The 22,552-nt window shown below is 45.1% G+C and overlaps 1 protein-coding gene across 4 annotated transcripts in view; it reads left to right on the forward strand.

Moving 5' to 3' along the window:
- Positions 1 to 20,276, forward strand: part of EGFLAM (EGF like, fibronectin type III and laminin G domains) — a 206,647-nt gene extending 186,371 nt beyond the window's left edge. For 2 of the 4 annotated variants that reach the window (XM_077117011.1, XM_077117012.1), the window contains 5 exons: positions 5,953 to 6,031; positions 7,784 to 7,927; positions 13,796 to 13,879; positions 18,259 to 18,362; positions 19,168 to 20,276. In XM_077117011.1, the coding sequence (XP_076973126.1) occupies positions 5,953 to 6,031; positions 7,784 to 7,927; positions 13,796 to 13,879; positions 18,259 to 18,362; positions 19,168 to 19,322 (566 nt within the window). In that variant the 3' untranslated portion in view covers positions 19,323 to 20,276. Of the gene's footprint in view, positions 1 to 3,854; positions 3,906 to 5,952; positions 6,032 to 7,783; positions 7,928 to 13,795; positions 13,880 to 18,258; positions 18,363 to 19,167 lie in introns of those variants that run through there. The other 2 variants (XM_077117015.1, XM_077117014.1) reach the window with 2 other exon arrangements.
- The last annotated feature ends 2,276 nt before the right edge of the window (positions 20,277 to 22,552 follow it).

Consider the following 22,552-nt stretch of genomic DNA (forward strand, 5'->3'; position numbering starts at 1 on the left):
TTTTGTAACATTAGGTAGCTTTTCTGCCCCTAAATGACCTCCCCTGCCCTGGCTCCTTCCTCAGGCATCCCCTCGTGGTATAGCAACCAAAGGATTAACCCATAAAATGGGAGGGGGGTCTCCAGGACCCCACCTCTGAGCCACTGACAGCGCCCAGCCTGATGGGTGAATGCCTGTACTTTATAAGCCCTCAAAGGTTTTGAAGGTCACCCTGCCCATTGAGTGCTTTAAGAGAAACCTTGCCCAAAGATTTAAAAAATGCCAATTGTGCATTAGTTGCTCCAAACTGAAGTATGAACAACCTTCTAAAGAATGCTACTTTCTGTGCTCCCTAACCTCTCTGTGCCTCAGCGTCATCATCTGTAAAATGGGAATAATCAGAGCAATCCTCTCTAACTTGGAGGGTTGTGGCATTGACTTAATGAGGTAATGCATATAAAGCATTTAAGAGATGCCTGGTGAGCACTCAGCCAGCACTAGCCATTATTATGACTGGTGAGAAAAATAAAAGCCATTAATGGGTGCTTGGGAGCCACTCAGCTTCCAACTTGCCCTTGTCGGAAAGGGTGGCTCCTGGGGGACGAGTCCCTGCTGGACTCAGTTTTGCTCCCCTCCTCCAAGTCGTGGTCATGGTGTCTAGAAAAGACTTTTCTGCAAATGGCCACTGTCCCTGGACCTTCTTGTGTCTGGAATGTCAGCATGGACTCACCTGCCCAGGAACTATTCACAAAATGACAAACAGGGCAGTGCAACAGTGGCTCAGTGACAGGAATTCTTGCCTGCTGAGCTGAAGACCTGGGTTCGATTCCCGGAGCCTGCCCATGCCAAAACATAAATAAATAAAATAAATAAATAAAAAGACAGGTAGACCCGAAGAGGGTAAGATAGTGAGCCTAAGGGCTCACTCCCTTTTGTCTCCAGGTGCGAGTTCTTATCAGAATTAGGGCTTAAAAGAAAACTTTCAGTAAAGTACATTTAGCTATTTTAATATATGGAGTGGTAGGAGAGGTTGTCAGAAAATATGAAAGATGCCAATTTGCCAATTTGAAGACTGAATCCCCTCTTATATTTAAATGAATCTTGAAACCTGCCTGGCAAGTCATATAAAATATATTTTTAACATAGCTCATCCTGGTGAATGAAGAGTAAATGATCCATCTGTGAATTTTTCCTGATTATAATTCTAATGAGCAATTATTGTTTAGCTGACAGGTTGTACTTCCAGAACTTTAGTTCAGGAGTGGACCGTTAGTTCAGAAAATTGGGTTTGGATTTCACACAGCACTGTCTGCATTTCCCAAATCTCCAGTTTTATCCCAGGCAGTTCAAGCTTACCTCTGCCTTATACACTAGCACCAACTATACGGACTATAAATCCATATATAAAGTCTGGGCTTAAATGAACATTTAGCTTTGGGAATTAAAGCAAGGAGAGGATAATTTGTGATCCTGTTAACCCTCATTTCCTGCTGCAGAATATTAGCCATCACACATAGAAAGTGCATACATTTGTAACTTCATAACTATAAATTCAGGTTCAATGAGAGTCCAGGCAGAGGCAGCAACTACTAAAAATTGAGCCTCTTTTGTCCCAACTTCAGGACTCTACCAGAGCAGAAGGAGCTGCAACTTAAATACCTACAAAATGTTAAGGCTTAACTTCTGTGGTCCCCTGGGCTTCCATTTGGGGGTGCAACAACTTTTAGGCATCTTCTTCCCCCTCAAACCTCAACACCATGTGTCTGACCCCATTCACTAGCCCCTTTCTCCTGGGGGTCTCAGCAAGACCTCCTGCCTCAAAACACTGTGCCCCATTTTTAGAGATGATCTCTTCTTCCCTCTAATCTCACCAAAAGTTGTCCCTTTTGTGCCCTCCCAACTCTTTTATCTGCTAAATTAGTTACGAATAAGTTAGGCAGAGTTTTGCTGTGTGCATCTAGAAAACTAAGTTCTGAAAAATATTTATGCCTGTTTTGCACACACTCACACCCACATACGTGACACACACTTGTACAGTCAGTCACATAAGTAGAAATGGGAGGGGAGTTCTGTGGTTAACCCTGGGTAAACGAAGTTAAGCAGCTCTCTTTTTGCAGAACTTGTCAGAGCCTTTGTTATGCTTTGACTGTCCAAGAGAGGGTACTGGATGCAGCTTTTTTCTCTTTGGGCACTGCCAGCCAGTAATGGACAGGTCCCTTGGAAAAGAACAGAGCTCTTGTCTTCTCTTCCCTTCCTGCATTACTGAGAACAGTTTGACTGTGCAGGACCCGACTGGCCACTAGATGGGGCTGTTTCCCTGTAGCAGGTGGGTCACTGCACACACTGCGGACACAAATAGACATGGCAGCGAAGCATGTATTTGTCAAGGATAAGGATGCCCAGAAGTAAAAGATCAGATTTTGCTCGATCAATTCTGATCCACCACACTTGCACCATTCAGGACATTTTAAGTTGTTATTTAGTACGTTTACATCATTGCTGGATGTGATTTGGGTGATTTTGATTGTGGTTCCAAGGTATTCAAAAATTAGCTTTAGTAAATATAGGCCCTACATTGAGAAAACTCAGTACATAAAAACACAATTTAACAGAACACAAACATTAGGCATACTTCTTGGAATTTCACTGGGGGTGTTTAGCGTAGATACTATTCTCTACATCATTGAAGAGTTGGGAGTAAAGAAAAAGTTATTATTATTTTTCTTACTTTGTGGCTACAGATTCAGCTTATTGTATTAAATAACTCTGTAGCACGTAGACGTGCTGCCCTGTGAACCGGCGAGCTCTCCACCATGCCATCCATCATGGATGTTGAGAGGCGTCCTGTTATGGGGAAGGCGAGATAGCATGCTCATGGCCCTCTCCTCCACTGAGGTCCTGTGATTCTATGAAAGAGCTGGTTCTCCCTTCTGCTCTTTATAGCCTAGTGGGAGTTGCAAGTCCCTCAAGTGGAAAATTTGCTTTCCCTGGGCCGCCTGGCTTCTGGCTTGGAGGCTGCTATTCATTGGGGTGTTTTTTGCATCGCCAGATGGCACAAACTCTTAGATATAAATGAGAGGGAGTGATTAAAAATATATATATTTTTTTGATGAATGCATCAGCAAGGCTACTGTCCCAGAGAAGACACAGAATTTATATTCATCCATATGTACTAACGGAACTGAGTACATTTTCACCATTTCGTATGCATTTCTGGAGGGTGTCCTTGCCTTTGCTTAATCACAACATAACAAGGCTTTGGGATCTTGCAAAGGGTGGGGGGAGTTGGGGATATTTTCCAGTACAGAGAGAAAAGAGGCAGCTGCTTGGCTGGCTTATCATTCCTTTTTCACATGCAGCCTAGAGCCAAGAAAAGTAATAATCTTTGATAAGGTAAGTAACAATTAGCAAAGAACTATTTCTCCAGGTCTCGAATTGAGGTTTAGAGTAAATGTGCATTGTAAATCCAAGGTCGGGGGAGCTCAGTAAGTATCACAGAACTTTTTAGCAACCCCTCCATGCGCCCCTCCACCCCCACCCCCAGCACCACCGTTAAGCCGCTCTGGGCGAGGGGAGGCCGGGTTATGGGGGCTGGTCATGCCCAGCATCTGCTGGGAGAAGATTTCCAGCGGTTCCCGCTGGAAAGATAGGCTGGGCCTCCCGACAGGGCTCTGTGAGGGAAACAAGGGCTGGTTTCAAATGAGCTGCAACCAAAGTAATTGGGATTTTACAATGACTGTGAAATTCTGACTCTCCCTGTTCTGTTTCATGCTGGCACCGGGCAGAGTGTGGGAACTACTGCCTCAATAGTAAGTACCGCTGGCCCTATGAGAGGCGATGAAAGCGCCCTGGGCTGGTGCCAGGGCCTGCTGGGGCAGGCTCTGGCCGGGCTGCGGGCACACCGCGGAAGCCAGCACTGGCAGAGGGTGAACTGGGGTCAGGGGACTGGGAGCTCGGGCTCACTTAGCCGGGGGTGGGGGGTCCTCCCCCCCCGGAAGCTCGACCCTGAGAACACATTTGTCTCCCAGATGAACCTTGGGAAGCTCAGGGCCTTAGCAGGCAGCTGGACTGGCTCTCAGACAGAGCCTCTCTGAAGCTCCATATGCAGAGCTGACATGTGACAGGCATGTCCTGACCATTTCAAGGAGTCCAGGGGAATTGTGGCTGGTGGCCACAGTCCCAGAATCCATGTCAGTGACAGCAGGGACTGGTGTTTGCTGTACCTCTCTCATCCTCGGGCTGAGCCAAAACCTCTCTGGAAAGGACTCCTTTCCTCTCTCTTCTCCTGGCCCTAGAATCCTGAAACTAGGGCCACCATCCCAGCTAAGAGCTACTTTGCACCTCCTCCATTTCTCCGCCCTCATTTCTCTCCCACCCTCCATTCTTTTCTTCTCCTCTCCATTTCTTATTCCCCTAGTTTCCTTCTCTATTCCCCCTTTCTCTGGATTGCCTTTCTCTCCTTTCCTTGCCAGGTGGCTGTTCCTCCACTCCACCTTTTCTTCCTTAGCATTTTCTTCTCTTCTCTTCTTGCTCCAGTTTTCCCTTTCTTTTTCACACTTCACACTCCTATTTCTGCTCAGCTCCTTTTCTCCTGTTCTGTTATCATTTTGTGTCCCTCTCTTTTTTCACCCTCTCTCTATTCTCTTTCCTCCCCCCACCCCCTGCCCTTTGCGTACTCTCTTTAACAAGAATGGAGAGTGACTTGTGGGGCAGTCCAGAATTTTCAAATGCAAGAATCTTCATTTCTCTCCCTAACAGGGCCCCTAGACCTGCAGGCCCTTTTCCAGTGCTGTTCTTTTTCAGAGAGCAGTAAGGCCATTTCTTGGACAATTATCTCAGAAATCCCCTTTTAAATTTTCCTCCTTCTCTCTTTCCTTCCCTCCCTTCCTCCCTTCTTTCTTTCCTTTTTTTCTTCCCTCTCTCCTTCCCTCCTTTTCTTCCCTCTCTCCTTCCCTCCTTTTCTTCCCTCTCTCCCTCTCTCCTTTTCTTCTCTCCCTCCCTCTATCTTTTCTTCTTTTCCTCCTTCCCTCCCTCCTTCCTTCCTTTGGGAACATGCTGTAGGAGACCTAAGACAGGAAGTTGTGTCTGGGAACCCATACTGATGGGTTTGCTGTTACCTCTTTAATGGACTCCTCTAATCTTATCCGCAATTTGTGACACTACTACCTAACTTGTTCTTTGGTTAATTCTGTGTAAAACGGTGATTCCTAGGGAGAACAGATTGGTGAGAAGTTGGGAAGAAGGATATTTATTTCTAAATTAGTGGAGAATGAAAAATGGGCAGGGAACCAGAATGAGGACTACAAATCTGGTTCCCACATGCTGTGCTTTTAGCTGTATGATCTTGGGCAAATTTTTGACACTTTCTGTGCCTCGTTTTTCTCTTCTGTAAAATGGGAATGACCAACCCTCCTATCATCCCACGATCCCTACAGCTTCATGAGATTGTGGTGAAGGTCTTATGAGACATCACATTAGAAGGTAATGGTTTGTAAAGGCAGGAGCCAAAGTGTCATCCATCACACATCACTACTCTCTTGAGGTCATGGTTGAAGGGACAGATTAGCTTCAAATAAAGAAATCGTGGTGGGTGTGGCTGGGATTGTTTTCTCAGCCTCTCTTGGAGAACTTCTCAGGTTAACCCCATATGCTCTCCATGTGGCCCAAGACCTGCTCTTTGGCTTCCAAGAATAATTGCAAACAGTTCAAATTTCAACATATTGTTAGGCCCTCTCCACTCCAATAAAAGTGGAGGCCCAGTCCCCAAGGAGGCACAGCAAGGAGAAGCCAACTATAGGTCCTCAGGCCTGGTGGCTCTGAACCTGGCCAAGGGCATGGAAAACCAAGAGGAAGGAGCCGACTCATTGCCATCTTTCCTGGAGCTGACTTTCTTTGTATTTTCCTGTCACATGATGAGTCCTGGGGTCAAGAGAGTCACATGCCATGTAACCTCCATATTCTGTTCTGTCCCAGCAATCACAGAAGCTATCGAGATCCCGCAGTTTATTGGCCGAAGTTACTTGACCTATGACAATCCAGATATTCTCAAAAGGTAACAAGCTTCAACAGCCACGTTCCTTATCTCCCAGAGGGTAAATTTTTCAATCTTTCTGAGGCTCTTTCTTATCTTACATCCCAGAAAATGATTTTAAAAGAAGGCAGTTTAGGCATGGCCTTGGGGGAAAAAAACCATGCAAAGTAAACAAACACTGGAACAAAAAGGAGTAAATAAGCTAAACTTTAAAAACATGCCTTAAGATAATAATAATAATAAAAGGTAGCCTTTCCAACAACCTGTTAGAAACACTTGAAACTCTGCTAGGTCAGTATCTACCTTTTATCTACATCAACAAAGATCTAATGCCCTCTACAGGCTCTGGCCAGTTCAGCGAGGGGCTTCTCTGCTCTCTTCATCTAGGTTCAAGATGACAGCCCAGAGAGATGCCCAAGTCACAGCCATGTCTTTCAGTCCCGAATGGCAGAAGCCTTGTCTTCTACCAATTGGTATAACCAAAGCAAGGGTTTGGGATGGAAGGGATGGAAAGGAAGGAACCTGCCATGAAAGATTAGGAAGAGCAGGTCTTTGGGAAATGGGCCAGGGCTGGATTGCTCTGCACTCGGCCCCATAGAGCTGGTGGAGATGCCACCATCATGGACTCCTCCCAGGGGGGTGGGGAAAACAGAGGGATGGTACAAATGAGAGGAAATGGGAAAAGAAACCTTCCTAGTAGCACCATATTAGTACACATATTAAGTTGTGTTTACTTCTCTCTCACCTTTGGTTCAAGGACCTCTTGCTTGTTCTGCCCTTGACATCAGGTCAAACACTCATCACTGCAGTGAGAAAGACCTTCTGCACTAGGCTATTCCCAGGAATTGGTGAGAGCAGATGAGCATGTGTCCTCGTCCCAGCCATGGTTGGAGAGCCTGAGGCTCAGCCTGCCTGAGCACCTCTCCGTTCCTCACAGCCTCCTGATCTCTCCACCTCTGCCTCGTCCCCAGAACTCCTCAATACCAGGGATTAAGATCCATTATCCAGGGTGTAAGGGTATCTCAGTGGTAGAATTCTGTCCTGCCATGCGGGAGACCCAGGATCAATTCCCAGCCTCTGTACTTCCTGACCAAACAAACAAATGAATAACCAAACCAAGCAAAAACTCAACAAATGGTGCTGCAGTCAGGGGATATTCACATGGAAAAAGAATGAAATGTGACCTCTGCCTACAGTATACTAAAGAAAAATTAAAAAAAGAGTCCATTATCCCTTCAACCCATTTGCTGAGTTTGAGACTCTGCCCCTTGTTTCATCACTGTTCCTCTGGCTATAAGGACAATCACTGCCAAAGCTGGCCATTGCAGCCAAGGTCATAGTTCAGAGTGGTTGCTTACTTAAATCTTCTGGCAATTAAGACACTGACTTTCAGTTGGGGAATGGGGAGCAGTTTCCCAAGGGCCCATTGAGTGGTAGGACAGGAGAGAGAAGACTGGGGCGTGTACTGGGTGCAGCCCGGGATGATGGTATTGGCCATAGCCTGGCAAATTTGACACAGCAAGTGCTGTCCCGTGGAGTTTCACCATCCTGAAGGGGACAGCCCTGCTGCAGATTGAGCAGGTCAGACTTTGAGGCCATGGCATGGTTTGTGGTGGGAATGCCATTTCTAGCCTCCTGGTAATAAGTGTCAGGAATGTCCAATGATCCTTACACCTGGTCACTTGTGGCTGGCAGAGAAAACTGGGATTACTCAAAGGCAGATGTCGGTGGGAATTGACTGATTTGGTGGAATTCTTTCTGTATTTCCTCCAGGGTGTCAGGATCAAGGTCAAATGCATTCATGAGGTTTAAGACAACTGCAAAGGATGGTCTGTTGATCTGGAGAGGAGACAGCCTGATGAGACCCAACAGTGACTTTATTTCCTTGGGCCTTCGGGATGGAGCCCTGGTGTTCAGGTAAACCCCATGCCAGCTGCCTTCAGCATCACCTTGCAGTTCTTCTCAGACAGTACATATCACCAAACAGAATGGCTCAAAAGTGATCCAGACTGGTGTGTGTGATGTGTGAATATATCTCAATAAAATTGCATTTTTTTAAAAGTGATCCACAACACCATCTGCTAGAATTTGCTGTTGCCTGTAGCACCAGGCTTATTTGGGCCCTCCTGGTTTTTCTTTCTAGCATCCATTTTCTCATGCAAGAGTTGGCAAACAATGGCTTGAATGCCAAATCTGCCCTTCTACCTAAAAAAACCATGCTCATTCATTTCTGTATTGGTCTGTGGTTGTTGTCATGCTACAGTGTCACAGATGAATAGTTTAGCTTTTTTGCTAATTATTTTATTTTTTTAAACATAACAACATACAAACATGAACATTTTTACCATATGATTATTCCATTCTTGGCATATATAATCAATGACTCACAATATCATCACAACGTTGTATATTCATCACCAAGATCATTTCTTAGAACATTTGGATCAGTTCAGAAAAAGAAAAAAGCTCATATGTTCCATAACCCTTACCCCTCCCTCTCATTGACTGCTAGTATTTCCATCTACCCAATATATTTTAGCCTTTGTTTCCCCTATTTTTTTCTATAACCCTTACCACTCCCTTTCACTGATCACTAGCATTTCAATGTACCATATTTATTTTAATAGTTGTTCCCCCATTATTTACTGATTTTTAATCCACATGTTTTACTCATTTGTCCATACCATAGATAAAAGGAGCATCAGATGCAAGGTTTTCATGATCACACAGTCACATTGTGAAAGCTGTATCATTATACAAGCGTCTTCAAGAAACATGGTTACAGTTGAGTAGTTTGGGAAGAGATCTAAAATATTTTAAAAGTCTAAAATATTAGCCCTTTAAGAAAAAAGTGTGTGACCCTTGTTCTAAGGTATTATTAGTGTTGTAAGCACCTGTGCAGATTTGAAAGTATTATGTACCCCAGAAAAGCCATGTTTTAGTCCTGATCCAATCTTTTGGGAGCAGCCATTCCTTTTAATCCTGAATCAATACTGTAGGTTGGAAACTTTAGATTATCTCCATGGAGAACTAACACACCCAATTGTGCATGTGATCTTTTGATTATATGGAGATGTGATGCCACCCATTTCAGGTGGGTCTTGATTAGTTTACTGAAGTCCTTTAAAAGAGGAAACATGTTGGAGAGAGTCAAAAGCAACAGAGCCAACAGAGAGAGAGCCGACAGAAACTTCAGAGCAGAGCTGACCCAGATTCCAGCACTTAGAGAACAGAGGCATGGGCATTTGGAGATGCTTGGAGCCCAGCAGACATCGCCATGAGATGTTAAGCAAGCCAGAACCTGGAGAGAGTGAAAGGAAGCCAAGAGATGAAAGCCAGCCCCAGAGAAGCAAAGTGAGGAGCCCCACATGGACACAGACTGAAAGCAACAGAGCCCAGGAGCAAGGAACCAGTAAATGCCAGCCATGTGACTCCCCAGATGACAGAGGTGTTCCAGCCCAATTGGCCTTTCTTGAGTGAAGGTAACCTCTTGTTGGTGCCTTAATTTGGACACTTTCACTTCTTTAGAACTGTAAACTTGTAACGTATTAAATTCCATTTTTTAAAAGCCATTCCAGTTCTGGTATATTGCATTCCAGCAGCTAGCAAACTAGCACAGCACCTAGTTGCAAATTAGGAAATCGTACTTTGATACTCCCAAGCATGGAAGCCAGCCACCCACTCAGCTCAATACTCACCAGCTCAGAAGCCTGCCTTGAAGATCCAAAGTCCAGGAGACCAGATGTAAATTCTGGCTCTGTCCCTTTTTAACTGTGTAGCCTTGGGAAGGAGAAGACCTGCTTTCCAGTCTCCTGCTGCAAAGAAGAACAAAGCACACTTCCAAAGACCTCAGTAGATCAATCTGACATTTAGATTTTTGTCAATGCTTCTTACGCGTTACACATAAGAAAGTCTTGAGAGTTCTTACTTCTTTTAAGTGAATTTAGACTATTCTCAAATTCTTCAAATAGATGGGGATGAAGTAGTCAAACAATTACCTGGACAACTTCTCCCCACCACAATGGGTGGCAACTGGTTTCCTCGTGAAAAGGGCTGGGACTGGCTTGCATAATATGCAAAAGCTCAATAAAAATCGCTTCTCTAGACGAATGGTTTTCAAACTGCAGTCCTTGGACCAGCAGCTGCAGCATCCCCTGGAACTTGTTAGAAATGCAAATTCTCCAGCCCCTGCCCTTCTGAGTCAGAGCATCACTGGGGGTGGGGCCCTGCAATCATGGTCTAATAACTTCTCCAGGTGATTCTGATGCCAGGGGGGAAAGTGAGGATGTCTGCTCAGTCTCTAGACCCTCAATCCACCACGGCAGGAAGTTCTCTGCTTTTTACTTCTTTAGCCTCAAGTCTTCACTAAATGATGTGGAATAATTTGAATTGAAGTAGACAAAGGAGAGCTCACGGGACTCTGGAGAAGATGAAAACTTAATTCTGAGCCTTCTGTCAGTCATGTACTGGGATCACTGGCAGACGGAGTAGGGTAACCCAAGTCTTTTCAATCTGCATAAAAGGCATTTTGAGAGGAAATGTCACTTGCCCAACATCATACTTGCCTTTAAATAGCAGAACCCGCTAATCCAATTGAGTGATGTAATCCTTTGATTGCTGGAGGCGTTTGCGACATGTATGTGGTTGAAGGAGAAAGGTTAGCAGGGGAGAGGTAACTTCTCAGCATCTCCGTCTTTCCCCCACTGGCCCAAAGGTCAAACTCCCAGCTCTTCACACCCAGGTTTCAGGCTGGCTGCTGCAAAGCCATTTTCTTGTGGTTTTCCTGTGGTTAACCTCGCAAAGGCCTCAAGTACTTGATTGTGCCCAGAAAAGGGAACTGAAACAGTAGCTCAGCTGTGGGTGGGATGTCCCAAATTTCCCCCTGCCTAAACAGCCAGCTAGAACCTATTCGCCATCTGCTCCAGCTGGACAGGGGAACTCGATCTGTTCAGGGCAGCCCTGCAGCCACTCCACCCCACCTCTTCTCCCTGCTCTTGCACACAGGGCCCTTGAGGGAGGGCCCACCTTCTCCCACCCCCTTGGCGCTCAGCTCCATCTGGACCCATTTCTTATGTTACCGTTTCTTCCTCGGGTTTCTGAAAATTGGCTCTGCATTTTTCTTTAAGCCTGGAATTCTGGTTATGCTCTGTGTAAATGATAAACGTGCTTAGCTCAGGCCAAGGCAGACATCTGTATCCTTTCACAGCAGTGCCGCTTTGCTGTACTTTCCCCTGCATTGTTCACCTGATAGAGATGTGTGCAAGCACTACAGTGGCTGGCACTGGAGGGGAATTACAGTGTAGGCCAGTGGCTCGAACATGCCAGCATACGGCAACTATTACTATTGTGGTTGTTATTCTTTTTAATGGGACACGGATCCTCCCCTCAAGGGGCTTACAGCAGTGGAGCCTAAATGGGAAAATGGTTTATGGAATTGAACAAATCATTCTTGAGATTTTAGTGTCTGAACCAGGTCCAAAGCAAACCAAAGTCCTAAGGTAAAAATATACATAGTCTCAATTTTCTTGACTTTTTTCCTTCCCCTAAATGCTGGTTCTTTCGCTAATTTAGTGCTCAAAGCTCTTTTGCCAGAGAGCAGGACAGAGCGATGGAACTCTAAAAAAGGCAAAATCATTCATGGTTTTGGTGCAGGATCGAAAAGAAGAGAATTGAAGCGGTCAACTAAAATGAGCCTGGTGGTTTTGTTTTTGTTTTTGTTCCTGTTTTTGTGTTGCTTTGTTTTATGATTATATGTGGGGTATAAAACCTTGCGAGCAGGTTTGTGACCATCACTTGACTGGCAAGCTTTCCCACTAACTCCCCATGTGACCTTCGTAATGTTCTCATGAAACAGAAGAAATGAAGAGATTTGACATTCGCGAAGTGACCTGTGCTGCAGTTTAAAGGGGAAGGACTAAGTAGAAGTGTCATTGGATGAAGGTAGCCAGGTGGTTCCCCAAAGGCCTTACTTGTGGGCGTTGGCTCAGTGGCCCACGGTTGTATTTGTGCACATAGGCCACGTGTATGCCAAGTTGAGTAGCTTAGGATAATCGATGCATGTATCGGGTCAGTGTCGACTCCTTGAACACATCTGCCTTCTGCATAAAATGGATTCTTATCCGGAGATACAGGCAAAAGAAAGCCTGCCCTTGGTCCACACAGGATCTAGCACAACTGAGAAGGTTTCCATTCACAGATTGTATCAAGTTCCAGGCCAGCTCTGGAAACTGGGTGTTCCTGACCTCTTTGGTTATGTATTTACAGTCTGTTGGTTAACTCTCATACACGGCTGCTTTTCCAGAACACCAAGAACTCTTGGTGGCAAACTTTCTCCTTACTGCTACTTTTTTGGGGTGCACTGCCAACCCTCTATACCATCTGCAGTGAGTAATGCATATGTTTGGGGGTGATGAGATTATTTGTTCAGCTCCCACTATGTGCTGCATCCTTTACATAGATTATCTTACTCAACATTCACTACAGTCCTTCAGGGAAGGCTTAACAACCCCTGTTTTGCCAGGAGAAAAATAAACTGTAAGCTCAGAGGAAGGAAGTACATTGCCCAAATTACAGAACTAGTAAAATGTCAAGACTGGCAATTGATTCAGTCAGTTGAATGAGTGTTTGGGCCCTTTCCGTCTTGCTTCACATAAAAGCTGTGGTTTAGTAATTAAGCTGAGCTTGTGCCAGCCAGCTTCACAATCATGCTTCATATTCATTCATTTCTTCAGCAGGCACTTCGCCACCAAATAATGAAATCTGAAAATTCCACCTCCAGGCTGCTTCACACAAGGAGACACTTGATGTGGGAAAAATCACTATAAAACTGAATTTTTCAGGGTCAGAGTGGCAGCTTTGTCCCATGGTTTGTCAAGTCACCCAAATTCTATTCTTGGCTTAAATGTCAAGGGGTTGTGTGACCATCCACAGGCCATTAAGCTTCCTTGAGCTTCCATTATTAAATAAATGACCTCTGGTGCTTTCCCAGAGGAAGCCAAGTGCTTTCTAGTCTTGCTCTTTTCTCAGAATGAGTGCATATAAATGCTCAGTAAAAACCTAGTTTTCCTCTTAACACTCCTGTATCTTGGGCAGTGAAATAAAGGAGGGACATCTCCTCTCCCAGAACAAGGAGGGAATTTTCCCAGTTGGAACACATTTACCTTCAAAAGCATGATTATGTAGGCTTTATTATATTATCAAGAAGAGATTCTGGCAGCTGGCCCAGTGCCCAGTCTAGAGGGCTCACTCAATAAATATTTGTTGAATTGAATTAAATTAGGATAATCGAATGAATGCTGGATTAAATGGGATATTTCTCTCTGGTAGCCAACCTGTTCATGTGTTCTGATTTCTTTAGGTTATCAGGGTATCTAGGGACTGAAATGGGTGTGCCTGATATCAAAATAAAATGGAGAGCGGATGATACACCAAGTTCAAGTTCTTATTCCACCATATGTTAGTGTGGGGATTTTAGGTAAATTCCCACAAGCTCTTTGGGGCTCAATGTAACGTTATATTAAAAAAAATAAACATGTGAAAACACATCAAAATGATAAAGCCCTTCTTGTTGTTTCTGAGTCTATGGTACACAGGGCTTTTAAGAAAACATCACTTACAGGCTACCCTGGAAATCTACCACCTTTTGCAATATTTGAGCATTTGTTGGTTTTCTGCTAAGGAAACTGCATTCTCAATTCTAAAGAAATTTTATGATGGCAAATTATTTGCGAATGGGTGTCTGCCTGTACTTTCATGTTTCATCCTCTCCTCTTTCCTTGCCTTCAGCTATAACCTGGGCAGTGGCGTGGCATCCATCATGGTGAATGGCTCTTTCAACGACGGCCGGTGGCACCGAGTTAAGGCTGTTAGGTGAGTGCCTACCGCAGTGTGAAACGGAGCCGTATGAAGCAAAGGTGGGCTGTGGTGTCCAATTCCTCCTCCAGTCCAACTTTCTCATCCCCAACCTTGCCTGGCATCCTAGGCCTCTTAATTGAAGGGCTTTCAAAGCATTTTGCTGCCTATTCCCACCTGTCCCCTCCATGTATTTTGAGAAACCAAGTAGCAATACTAAACTTAGCTGTACAAGGAAAAACCAGTGCTGCCAGGTTAGCTGAAAGCCCCAGGAGAAGGGAAGTTGAAAATCGGCCCTGGTTCAGGTCCCCCGAGGATGTACATTAGTCCTTTCTGGGTCCACCAGTGGGTGCGGATTTGAGTGGTCATAGTGTCACCATGGTCAGCGCATCTGCAATTTCCTACTCGGTTCACATCTAGGCTGTAGTAGGACTGGCCACTCCCCTGGCTGCTGGGCCTGCCTCTGATACCCTAGAAGATGTGGGAGGACACAGAGGCGCATCCATGACTACCAACTGACTGGGAGGGCAAGAAATCCCTCGAGAGAGGTGGTAATTTTGACAAAGCCCCAACACTGACTTGTTGAAAAGAAATGTCTTCCCATAATGAATACTTAAGGCCTGATCTCAGATATGTTCTAGAATATGAGTTAACATGCTTAGAGTCCAACCCAGTCAAATCTAACCCAACACCGAGATGCTCTAGAATATGTACACCTAGCTTCCTCATTTCTCTCCCACCCATCATTAAAAGGGTTTAAAAGGGCTTGCTCAGAAGCATGCAAAGGGAATGGGATGCTCTACTAGAAGACCTTCACCTGTTAGACCACAAGGTCAGCACCGTGAAGATGGCTTAAGGGGCGTAGCTTTCATTATTGTCATCACTGATATCTCTCCTAGTGGGACTTAAGTTACAGTGAGGACTGATGAGGGGCAGCTGAGTCCAGGACCTGATAGGTGGGAGGGTTCAACGGGTATTGTGTGCTGTGTTCCAGAGGAGCAGACAGGCCTAGAAGGGATGGTGGAACAGACCTAGACAGGAGCTGGGTCAAGACCATGGACATCATATAAGGCAGGAAGGGTTGGGTGGTTAGCTGCCAGCTCCAGGGTGAGAGATAGTGAAGTCAATGAGGAAGAGATACCCCAAGGGGAGCCCTTCTTTGTACACTGTCTTACTCTGGATAGTCCTGCTTTTGCAGGTATTAATCCCAGCTAGAAAAAGAGAAGAAATAGTCATTTATTAAATATCTTTAGGGTGCCAGGTACTTTGCATACTTTTTCTTAGTTAATATTCATAGCAAGTTAGGTTTTATAACCTTCACTTTACAGACACAAATATTGCCAACAATAAGAACCACACTCCTCTACACTCTTTCTCTTCATTTCTGAGATTCAAAATCTGAAAAGAAAATGTTCATCTTAGAATTCATGAAAGAGAGTAAATGCTATGGGAAAAAAGACAGGGTAAGGAGGATGTTAAGAAACTTACCCCAGGTCACACAATTTGTAAAGAGTAGATTTAAAACTTAAACCCAGGGCTTCTAAGCTCCAATGTGTTCTTTGCTAATGCAGCTCAGAGAGCTTGAGTAACTAGTTCAATATCACACAGCTATTAAGTGGAAGGACTAAGATTTTTTGTTTAACCCAGTCCCAGAGCAAGATGGGTGGGGTCAGTACCCATCATGGAATTCAGGTAAGAGATTCTAAGAAACATTTCCATAGTGGGGATGCAGTATGTGATCTGAAGGGCAAGAACAAGCAAGAGAAAGACCACTAAACAGGATGCTAGAAAAGCTGCTATCAAGAAGTGGGCTGAAATTGCCCTCATGCATCTCTTTAACATGGCACATACCACAGTGTTATAGAAGCAGGCATAATTGTTTAAAAAAGGTTCATGGGGCTAGAAGTGTTTGAGAACCAGCCTGGATAATTTTAAAACACTTGCCACAGATGAACACGTTCCCTTCCCTATCTTCAGAGTCGCTTTTGGGCTTCGTGGGTTCTTCAGAAACTTCTAAGCCATTCTTCTTCCTTTCTACAGTAATTTTGCACCTACCAAAAAAATCGCTTCATTGGTTTCCCATTGTGCCCCGAATAACATCAGGCATCTCAGTGTGCTTCACAAGGCCCTTTCAGGATCAAGAACCTGCTGCTTTCTCTGCCTCATCTCTTGCTTTTCCTCCAACAAATTCCATGTCCATCTTTAGCTCTACCTGAAAAAATTTCAGGCTTCCCCTTTCCTTTCCCATGCCCAGGTCAGATTCCCCTGAACTCCACCCTGCACCCTCAGATCAATGGTTCATTTCCTGCTTGCCTGGGAAAGAGGATCAAGCAATTTGTGCTATTATTTTTTTGTTTGATTGTTTGGCATGGGCAGGCGAGAACTCTGCCACTAAGCCACCATCACACCACCCTTCTGCTACTATTTTACAATTTTTTTCCAATGTCACTTCTGTTGACCCTTGCTGTCTGAGTTTCCTCTGTCCCCTCATTGCATCTTTCCTACCATAGTAGCATTTACTACAATGGCTTCTTTACTTGTCTGTGTCTTCAACTAGATCATAGGGTCCTTGCAATCAATGACCTTATATTCTTAGCATGAAAACTGTGTCTGTAACGTAGTAGGTACTCAGCAAATATTTGTAGATTGATGAATGAGTGAATGAATGAACAAATACTTGATATTCACAAATCATTAGATGAACTTCTGACTATTGCCCTTTAAAAGTCCCCAGCTACTTCATACTCAACAAGTGTCAAATCCAGCTCATCATCTATATCCCACCTGTTCAAATATATTCCTTCTCCTGGAGAATGACATCTCCGTCTACCAGTCTGTACAAGTTTGAAACTCCAATGCATTTCTTCACTCCCTGCACTCAATACACCAAGTTAAATGGATTTGATTCCTTGTTGTCTGGAGAATATTCTCCCTCCCATTACACCAGGCTCTGCCCCATTTTCACTGCCTTCCATTCTGCATCATCGTCTTCCCAAATGATGCCCATATCTTCATGTCTCCCACTCTCTGTGGGTTTTTTTAACTTTTTTTTAATTGTATAATATTACATATATACAAAACAAACAAAGAAAGAAGCAATAGTTTTCAAAGCACTCTTCATCAAGTAACTATAGGACAGATCCCAGAGTTTGCTGTGGGCTACCAAACCATCATCTCAGATTTTTCTTTCTAGCTGCTCCAGAATATAGGAGGCTAGAAGGAATAAATAATTTTTTACCATCACAATCAACTTTTTTTTCCCTTTTCTTTGAAAAATATCATATACACAAAAAAGCAATAAGTTTCAAAGCACAGCACAACAATTAGCTGTAGAGCAGATTTCAGAATTTGGTATGGGTTACAATTCCACAATTTTAGGTTTTTACTTCTAGCTGCTCTAAGATACTCTCAGTGAGTTTTGTCTTTCATAATCCAGTCTCCATACTGCAGCTAGACTGATTTTCTTAAAAAAGTAAGTCTTGTGGGTGCAAGGGCAGTGCAGTGGTAGAATTCTCACCTGCCACTTGGGAGACCCAGGTTTGATTCCCAGCCCGTGCACTTCCCAAACAAGCAAACAAGTGAAAAACCAAGAACAAGCAAAAAATTCAACAAAATGGTACTGCAATAAGGAGATACTCACATGGAAAAAGGATGAAATGTGACCCCCACCATACAGCATACAAAAATAAAAAAAGAAAGCAAGTCTCTCCATTTCACCCCCACTCTTACCTTTGGCTTTCCTTAAAATTCTTCTCTGGCTCCCTCTTGCCTTCATAGTACATTCTAAACTCATTGTGATGCCCTTCATCATCTGTTTCTGGCTTAATCTTCCCCTCTCCTCCTGTCCCTATTTGTCTCTATGATCAGTCTATGCTGACCCACTTGCCTGCTCTTTCCCTCAAGCTGCTTCCTCTGCTCGCATTGACCTTTTTTCCTTTCACCTGACTCACCTATGCCTCAAAACTCATCGTGGGCAAATCCTCCTCTGAGAGGCTTTCCCTGACCCTCTCTCCAATAACTACCCCCTCCCACCCCACGTTAGATGTGGTCCCTCCAGTTTAATTCTATAGTACCCTGGGTATTCCTCAATCATAGCAGTGGTGATACTGTGTTGTAAAGAGCAATTTGATTTTTTTTTGTCTTTCTCAGGAGACCATAAATTCCTTTAGGACCAGGGTCTTTTTTTTTACATGGGCAGGCACCGGGAATCGAACCCGGGTCCTCGGGCATGGCAGGCAAGCATTCTTACCTGCTGAGCCACCATGGCCCGCCCCATTTTTTTTTTTTTGTCTTAGTATCCCCATCCTTTAACACAACATACCTGACATATCATAGGTATTTCAACACTTTTTATGGAAATAAATGAAACTCCAAAAAAATGGTGATGTTGCTTACAGGGATGGCCAATCAGGAAAGATAACTGTGGACGACTATGGGGCCAGAACGGGCAAATCACCTGGCATGATGAGGCAGCTCAACATCAATGGACCTCTCTATGTGGGTAAGTGACCTTTGACCACATTTCAGTGACGCCCTTTCCATTTGTCATGCTGGGGCTCCCTGAAGCTGGACATTTCGCTGGAAATCAGGAAGCTCTCAGGCTATTCCATTCTTCTAGGTTCTGAACTTCTGACTCATGACCCAAGGCCGGAAGAGACTCACTTAGATGATTTTGTCCTTTGGACTGATCCATCAGGAAAAATGTGTTTTTCATTTTGTTATGGAACAGGAGCCTGCTAAATATAGCCTCAAGAATTCTCCCTAACAGAGGAAGGAGGCTCTGTCTTTCTAGCCCCTCTTACACTTAGAATGAGTAGTATTTCTCATTCTTATATACTACTTAGAATGATTAGTATATAAGTGGCATATAACCTACTATGGCAGACATGTACAAATGAAAAATATCAAAAGCCGTGTGATATTTTCTACAAGTGAATCTAATTAATAGCATTCAACATCATTTAAAACAGTGTATTTCTGTTGGTGTACCTTTTGTTGACATTATACAACATTTAAAACTTTCAGGTTTCAGGATGGTTTATTGGGCCAGAAGTCACACCTGAGGTGTGTTTTTATATTCTCTGGTTGTGTATCAAAAGGTTCAAGTCAGTCATTTCTTTAAAGGATAATTATAAAATAGGCAGGTGTGATGTACTGAGTTCGAGGGACCCGCAGCCCTAACTTATCCTGTCAGCCAGGGGACACCTGGGTCAGTAGACAGTCAAGTGTCATGAGGAGAAATCCTTTCCCGCTGCCTCGACACCCTCCCTTTTGGTTCACCCTGTCTCTCTCTTTCCTCTTGGCAGGTGGAATGAAGGAAATTGCTCTTCACACTAACAGGCAATACATGAGAGGCCTCGTGGGTTGTATCTCTCATTTCACCCTGTCCACCGATTACCACATTTCCCTTGTGGAAGATGCTGTGGATGGGAAAAACATCAACACCTGTGGAGCCAAGTAACACCAGCTGGCCTTGCCCAAGGGGCAGAGCCTTCTATCCAGAGAATCTCTGGGGCCTCAAGACCCTGCCTGATGCCACACACTGAGGCCCGGGGACCTGGAGTGTTTCCTCTCATCAAAAGAGAAAGTACACCCTGATGAGCAACTGGGAACTAAGACAGGAGTCCCTGGGTGGCCTTTCCTGCTGATACTCTGTGGACCACACCAAGTGAAATACTCTGTGTAGGAAGCATCGGACTTTGTCCATTGAATGTGTAGTGGCCGCCAGAGATCACACATCAATCAATGCAAATTCCAGAGCCTGTCTGCTGTAGTTCTGTGACTGTGTTGTGATGCATAGTACGTTAAAAAAAGAAAAGAAAAAAGACAAAGAAATCCAAAGGGCGGTATTAAAATACTTCTCTCCTTCCCTGACTCATGACACTTTTCTGACAGCAGAATGACTGTGTGACTTTCATCCTCGAATTTTCCACCTTGACCCATGAATTGTTCTGATTAACTGCCCCAGCTTCTCACGCTCTGATTCATGTGCTCTGACTATTCCATAAAAATAAGGGTAGGGGGAGCCTAAACATAGAGTCATAATGCCGCCCCCCAAAGTTTACCTTTAGTGCTAAATCCCTATATTTTATAATGCAAGTCTAAGGAAATGGGCACCGTGATTTTATAGTTGTACTTTTGTATGTGTATATTTTTATAGCCGCAGTTGGTCCACCTAGTATACTTTTGGAAATTTGGGTGGAGCACCCTGGATTCTTTGCACACTTTCCTAAAAATTTACTCCCGAAGGAGGCTTGTTGGTTGGGCCTTTTGTGATTTCATTAGAGTGGGATTTGTACCTTTGGTAGGCAACTGGGAAAGCTTGATCATTCTCTTTCGGTAAATGTGGATGGCTCCAGGGAATGAATAGGAAATGTTCCAAAATAAGCAGATTAAAAGGAACATGTGAGATTGAGGTAGGTTACTGTCATTTTTGTTTTAAGAAAGAAGGAACAATTTATAGTGAACCTGACTAAAGAGGATGGGAAAGGCTAGAACTTGCTCTCATTCGCTCATGCATTCAGTCTATCCATGCATACGTTCATTCAGTCATTCATAGGGGTGTTACTGATCCTTGCAGAAGTCCCATTGCTAAATAGACACCAATGCAAGCAGTGTTTCTAAGGTGGTGCAGTAGGGATGCTTTCAGCCTGGTTTGCACTAAGGGGTAGAAGCAGAGAAGTGGGACTTCTTCCTTCTGAACTGTCAGCCGTGCCCCTTTGCTTGTCATGCATGTGATCCTGGGGACAGCTGGCCCATCTGGAGACAGATCCCATGGCCTGGCTTGCCAAGGGAAAGGTGAGATACATGCTGCCCCCAAAGAGGAGGGAATATGATCTAGTCACACAAGAGCCTATGTTTAGTCCCAGTCATAACTATACTCTTGTTTATGCAACATTCATTCAGCAAAGCACTTTTGAGCTTTGTGTAAAGCATGGTTTTAGGCACACTAAGGATTCAAAAAGGTGAATAAACAAGCTAGAGAGATGCACCTGGTGTCTCACCTTCTACCTGCTCTCACGGGGACCCTTAAAGACCAGGATCCTTCCTGCCAGAGGAATGACAGTGACGACGACAACAACAATTTCACCTCCTCCCACACCTGTCCTTAGGAGAGCAGATGGGAGAAAAGCCACGTCGTAGAAAGTGGATTTGACCATTTCTAACCACCCTCGCTTCAACCCTGCTTCCTGGGAGACCGCTGGGACCAAGGCTTCCCAAGATATAATGGAGTTGCTTTTATAGCACACTGTGAATCAGTTGCCTCCAGCCAAAAAAAATCATTGTGATTTTAGCAAAATGTCCAGCTGAGCTAAAGCCAGAAGAGTTGTATCATAAATGAGCTCCCTGCAAATGCTATCTAGAGAACATTGCAGTGACCCAAGGATGGAGACTGGAATGCTTCCCCACCAGGTGGGACGCAGTTGGGGCTAAAAGGGGAGCCGTGGCATCACAATGCATCTGGGGGAGGAGAAATCTTGCAGATGAGAGGGCAGCAGAAGTAGGAGGAACCAAGAGAAATTGACCACCTGGGAGGCCAGACTAGAACAGGGGAAGAGATGGTATTTCTCAAGCTAGGTTCAAAGCTCTTTTATCCTCTCAGTGGACATAAACCAGGAGATGTGGGATGAGTTTATAGCACAGGTAGTTGTTACGTAAAACTTTGTTTTAAGGCGGAGGATTAGACCTGGGCTGAGGTAGGTGGAAGAGCTGGGAAGAGCTCAGCCCAGGCCTGTGAGTGCCCCAGTTTTTTCTCTAAGTATCTGTTTTCCATTGCTGCAGTAACGCCACATTAGAAACAACCACAGGGCTGCTGTGACATACAACCAAAGGTGTCCACTGCTTATGTGTTCTGAGCAGTCAGCTAAGCAGTTCTGCTGGCCCTGGCTGGACTTGACAGGGCATGGCTTCTCGTCCCAGCTGGACTCGCTCCCACACGCAGGGACTGGCTTATCCAGGGTGGCTTTGGCTGGGATGGTGAAGCAACTTGAGTCTGCCCCACATGTGTCTCATCTTCCCCCTCCTGGGACCAGTGGGCTCACCTGAGCATGCCCTTCGCCTGATGAGGGTGGAGGATGAGAGCACAGGGCCTTCACGGCCTGAGTTTGGAACTGCCACCTGTTGTTTCAGACATGCTATTAGTCTGTGGGTTCCTGAAATAAAGAGATAGAGCCCCCTTCTGAAGTGAGAGAAACTCTGAAGTCATCTGGTATAGGGTGTGGATACAGGGAGGGGTGAAAAATCAGGGCCATTGAGGCAGCCACTCCATCACAGCACGTCCTACGGAGATGAAAGAAGTGGTGCTGGGGGCAACCCAGGTGGCCCCCTGGCAACAGCCTTGCAGGGCTTTGGGATGGGGATGGGAGTCCCACAACGTGCTTGCAGCTGCTGGCTGAGCCTGGCCAGGCCCCATGCTCTGGGAGCAGCCTCCATCCCCGCTGCAGGCCCAGACACTGGGCCCCCGCTTCCTCTCGTTCTTCCACCTGCTGCCGGAAGTCTGGCGGCCCCGGGGGGTGTCCGGAGTGGAGCGAGTGCGCAGGTGGATGTGGGCCCCGGCTTCGGGGGGTCGCCCTCCAACGAGCAGCGCGCTGGGCAAGGCCGCCTGGGCTCTGGCTCAAGGGAGGTTCAGGGAGCAGCCAGGGAGCCGGAGGTTTCTGCCTTCCCTGTCCTGCCCAGAAGGGCCATTGTGAG

The sequence above is a fragment of the Tamandua tetradactyla genome, chromosome 9, assembly GCF_023851605.1.
Source record: "Tamandua tetradactyla isolate mTamTet1 chromosome 9, mTamTet1.pri, whole genome shotgun sequence".
In the NCBI taxonomy this organism is placed as follows: Eukaryota; Metazoa; Chordata; class Mammalia; order Pilosa; family Myrmecophagidae; genus Tamandua; species Tamandua tetradactyla.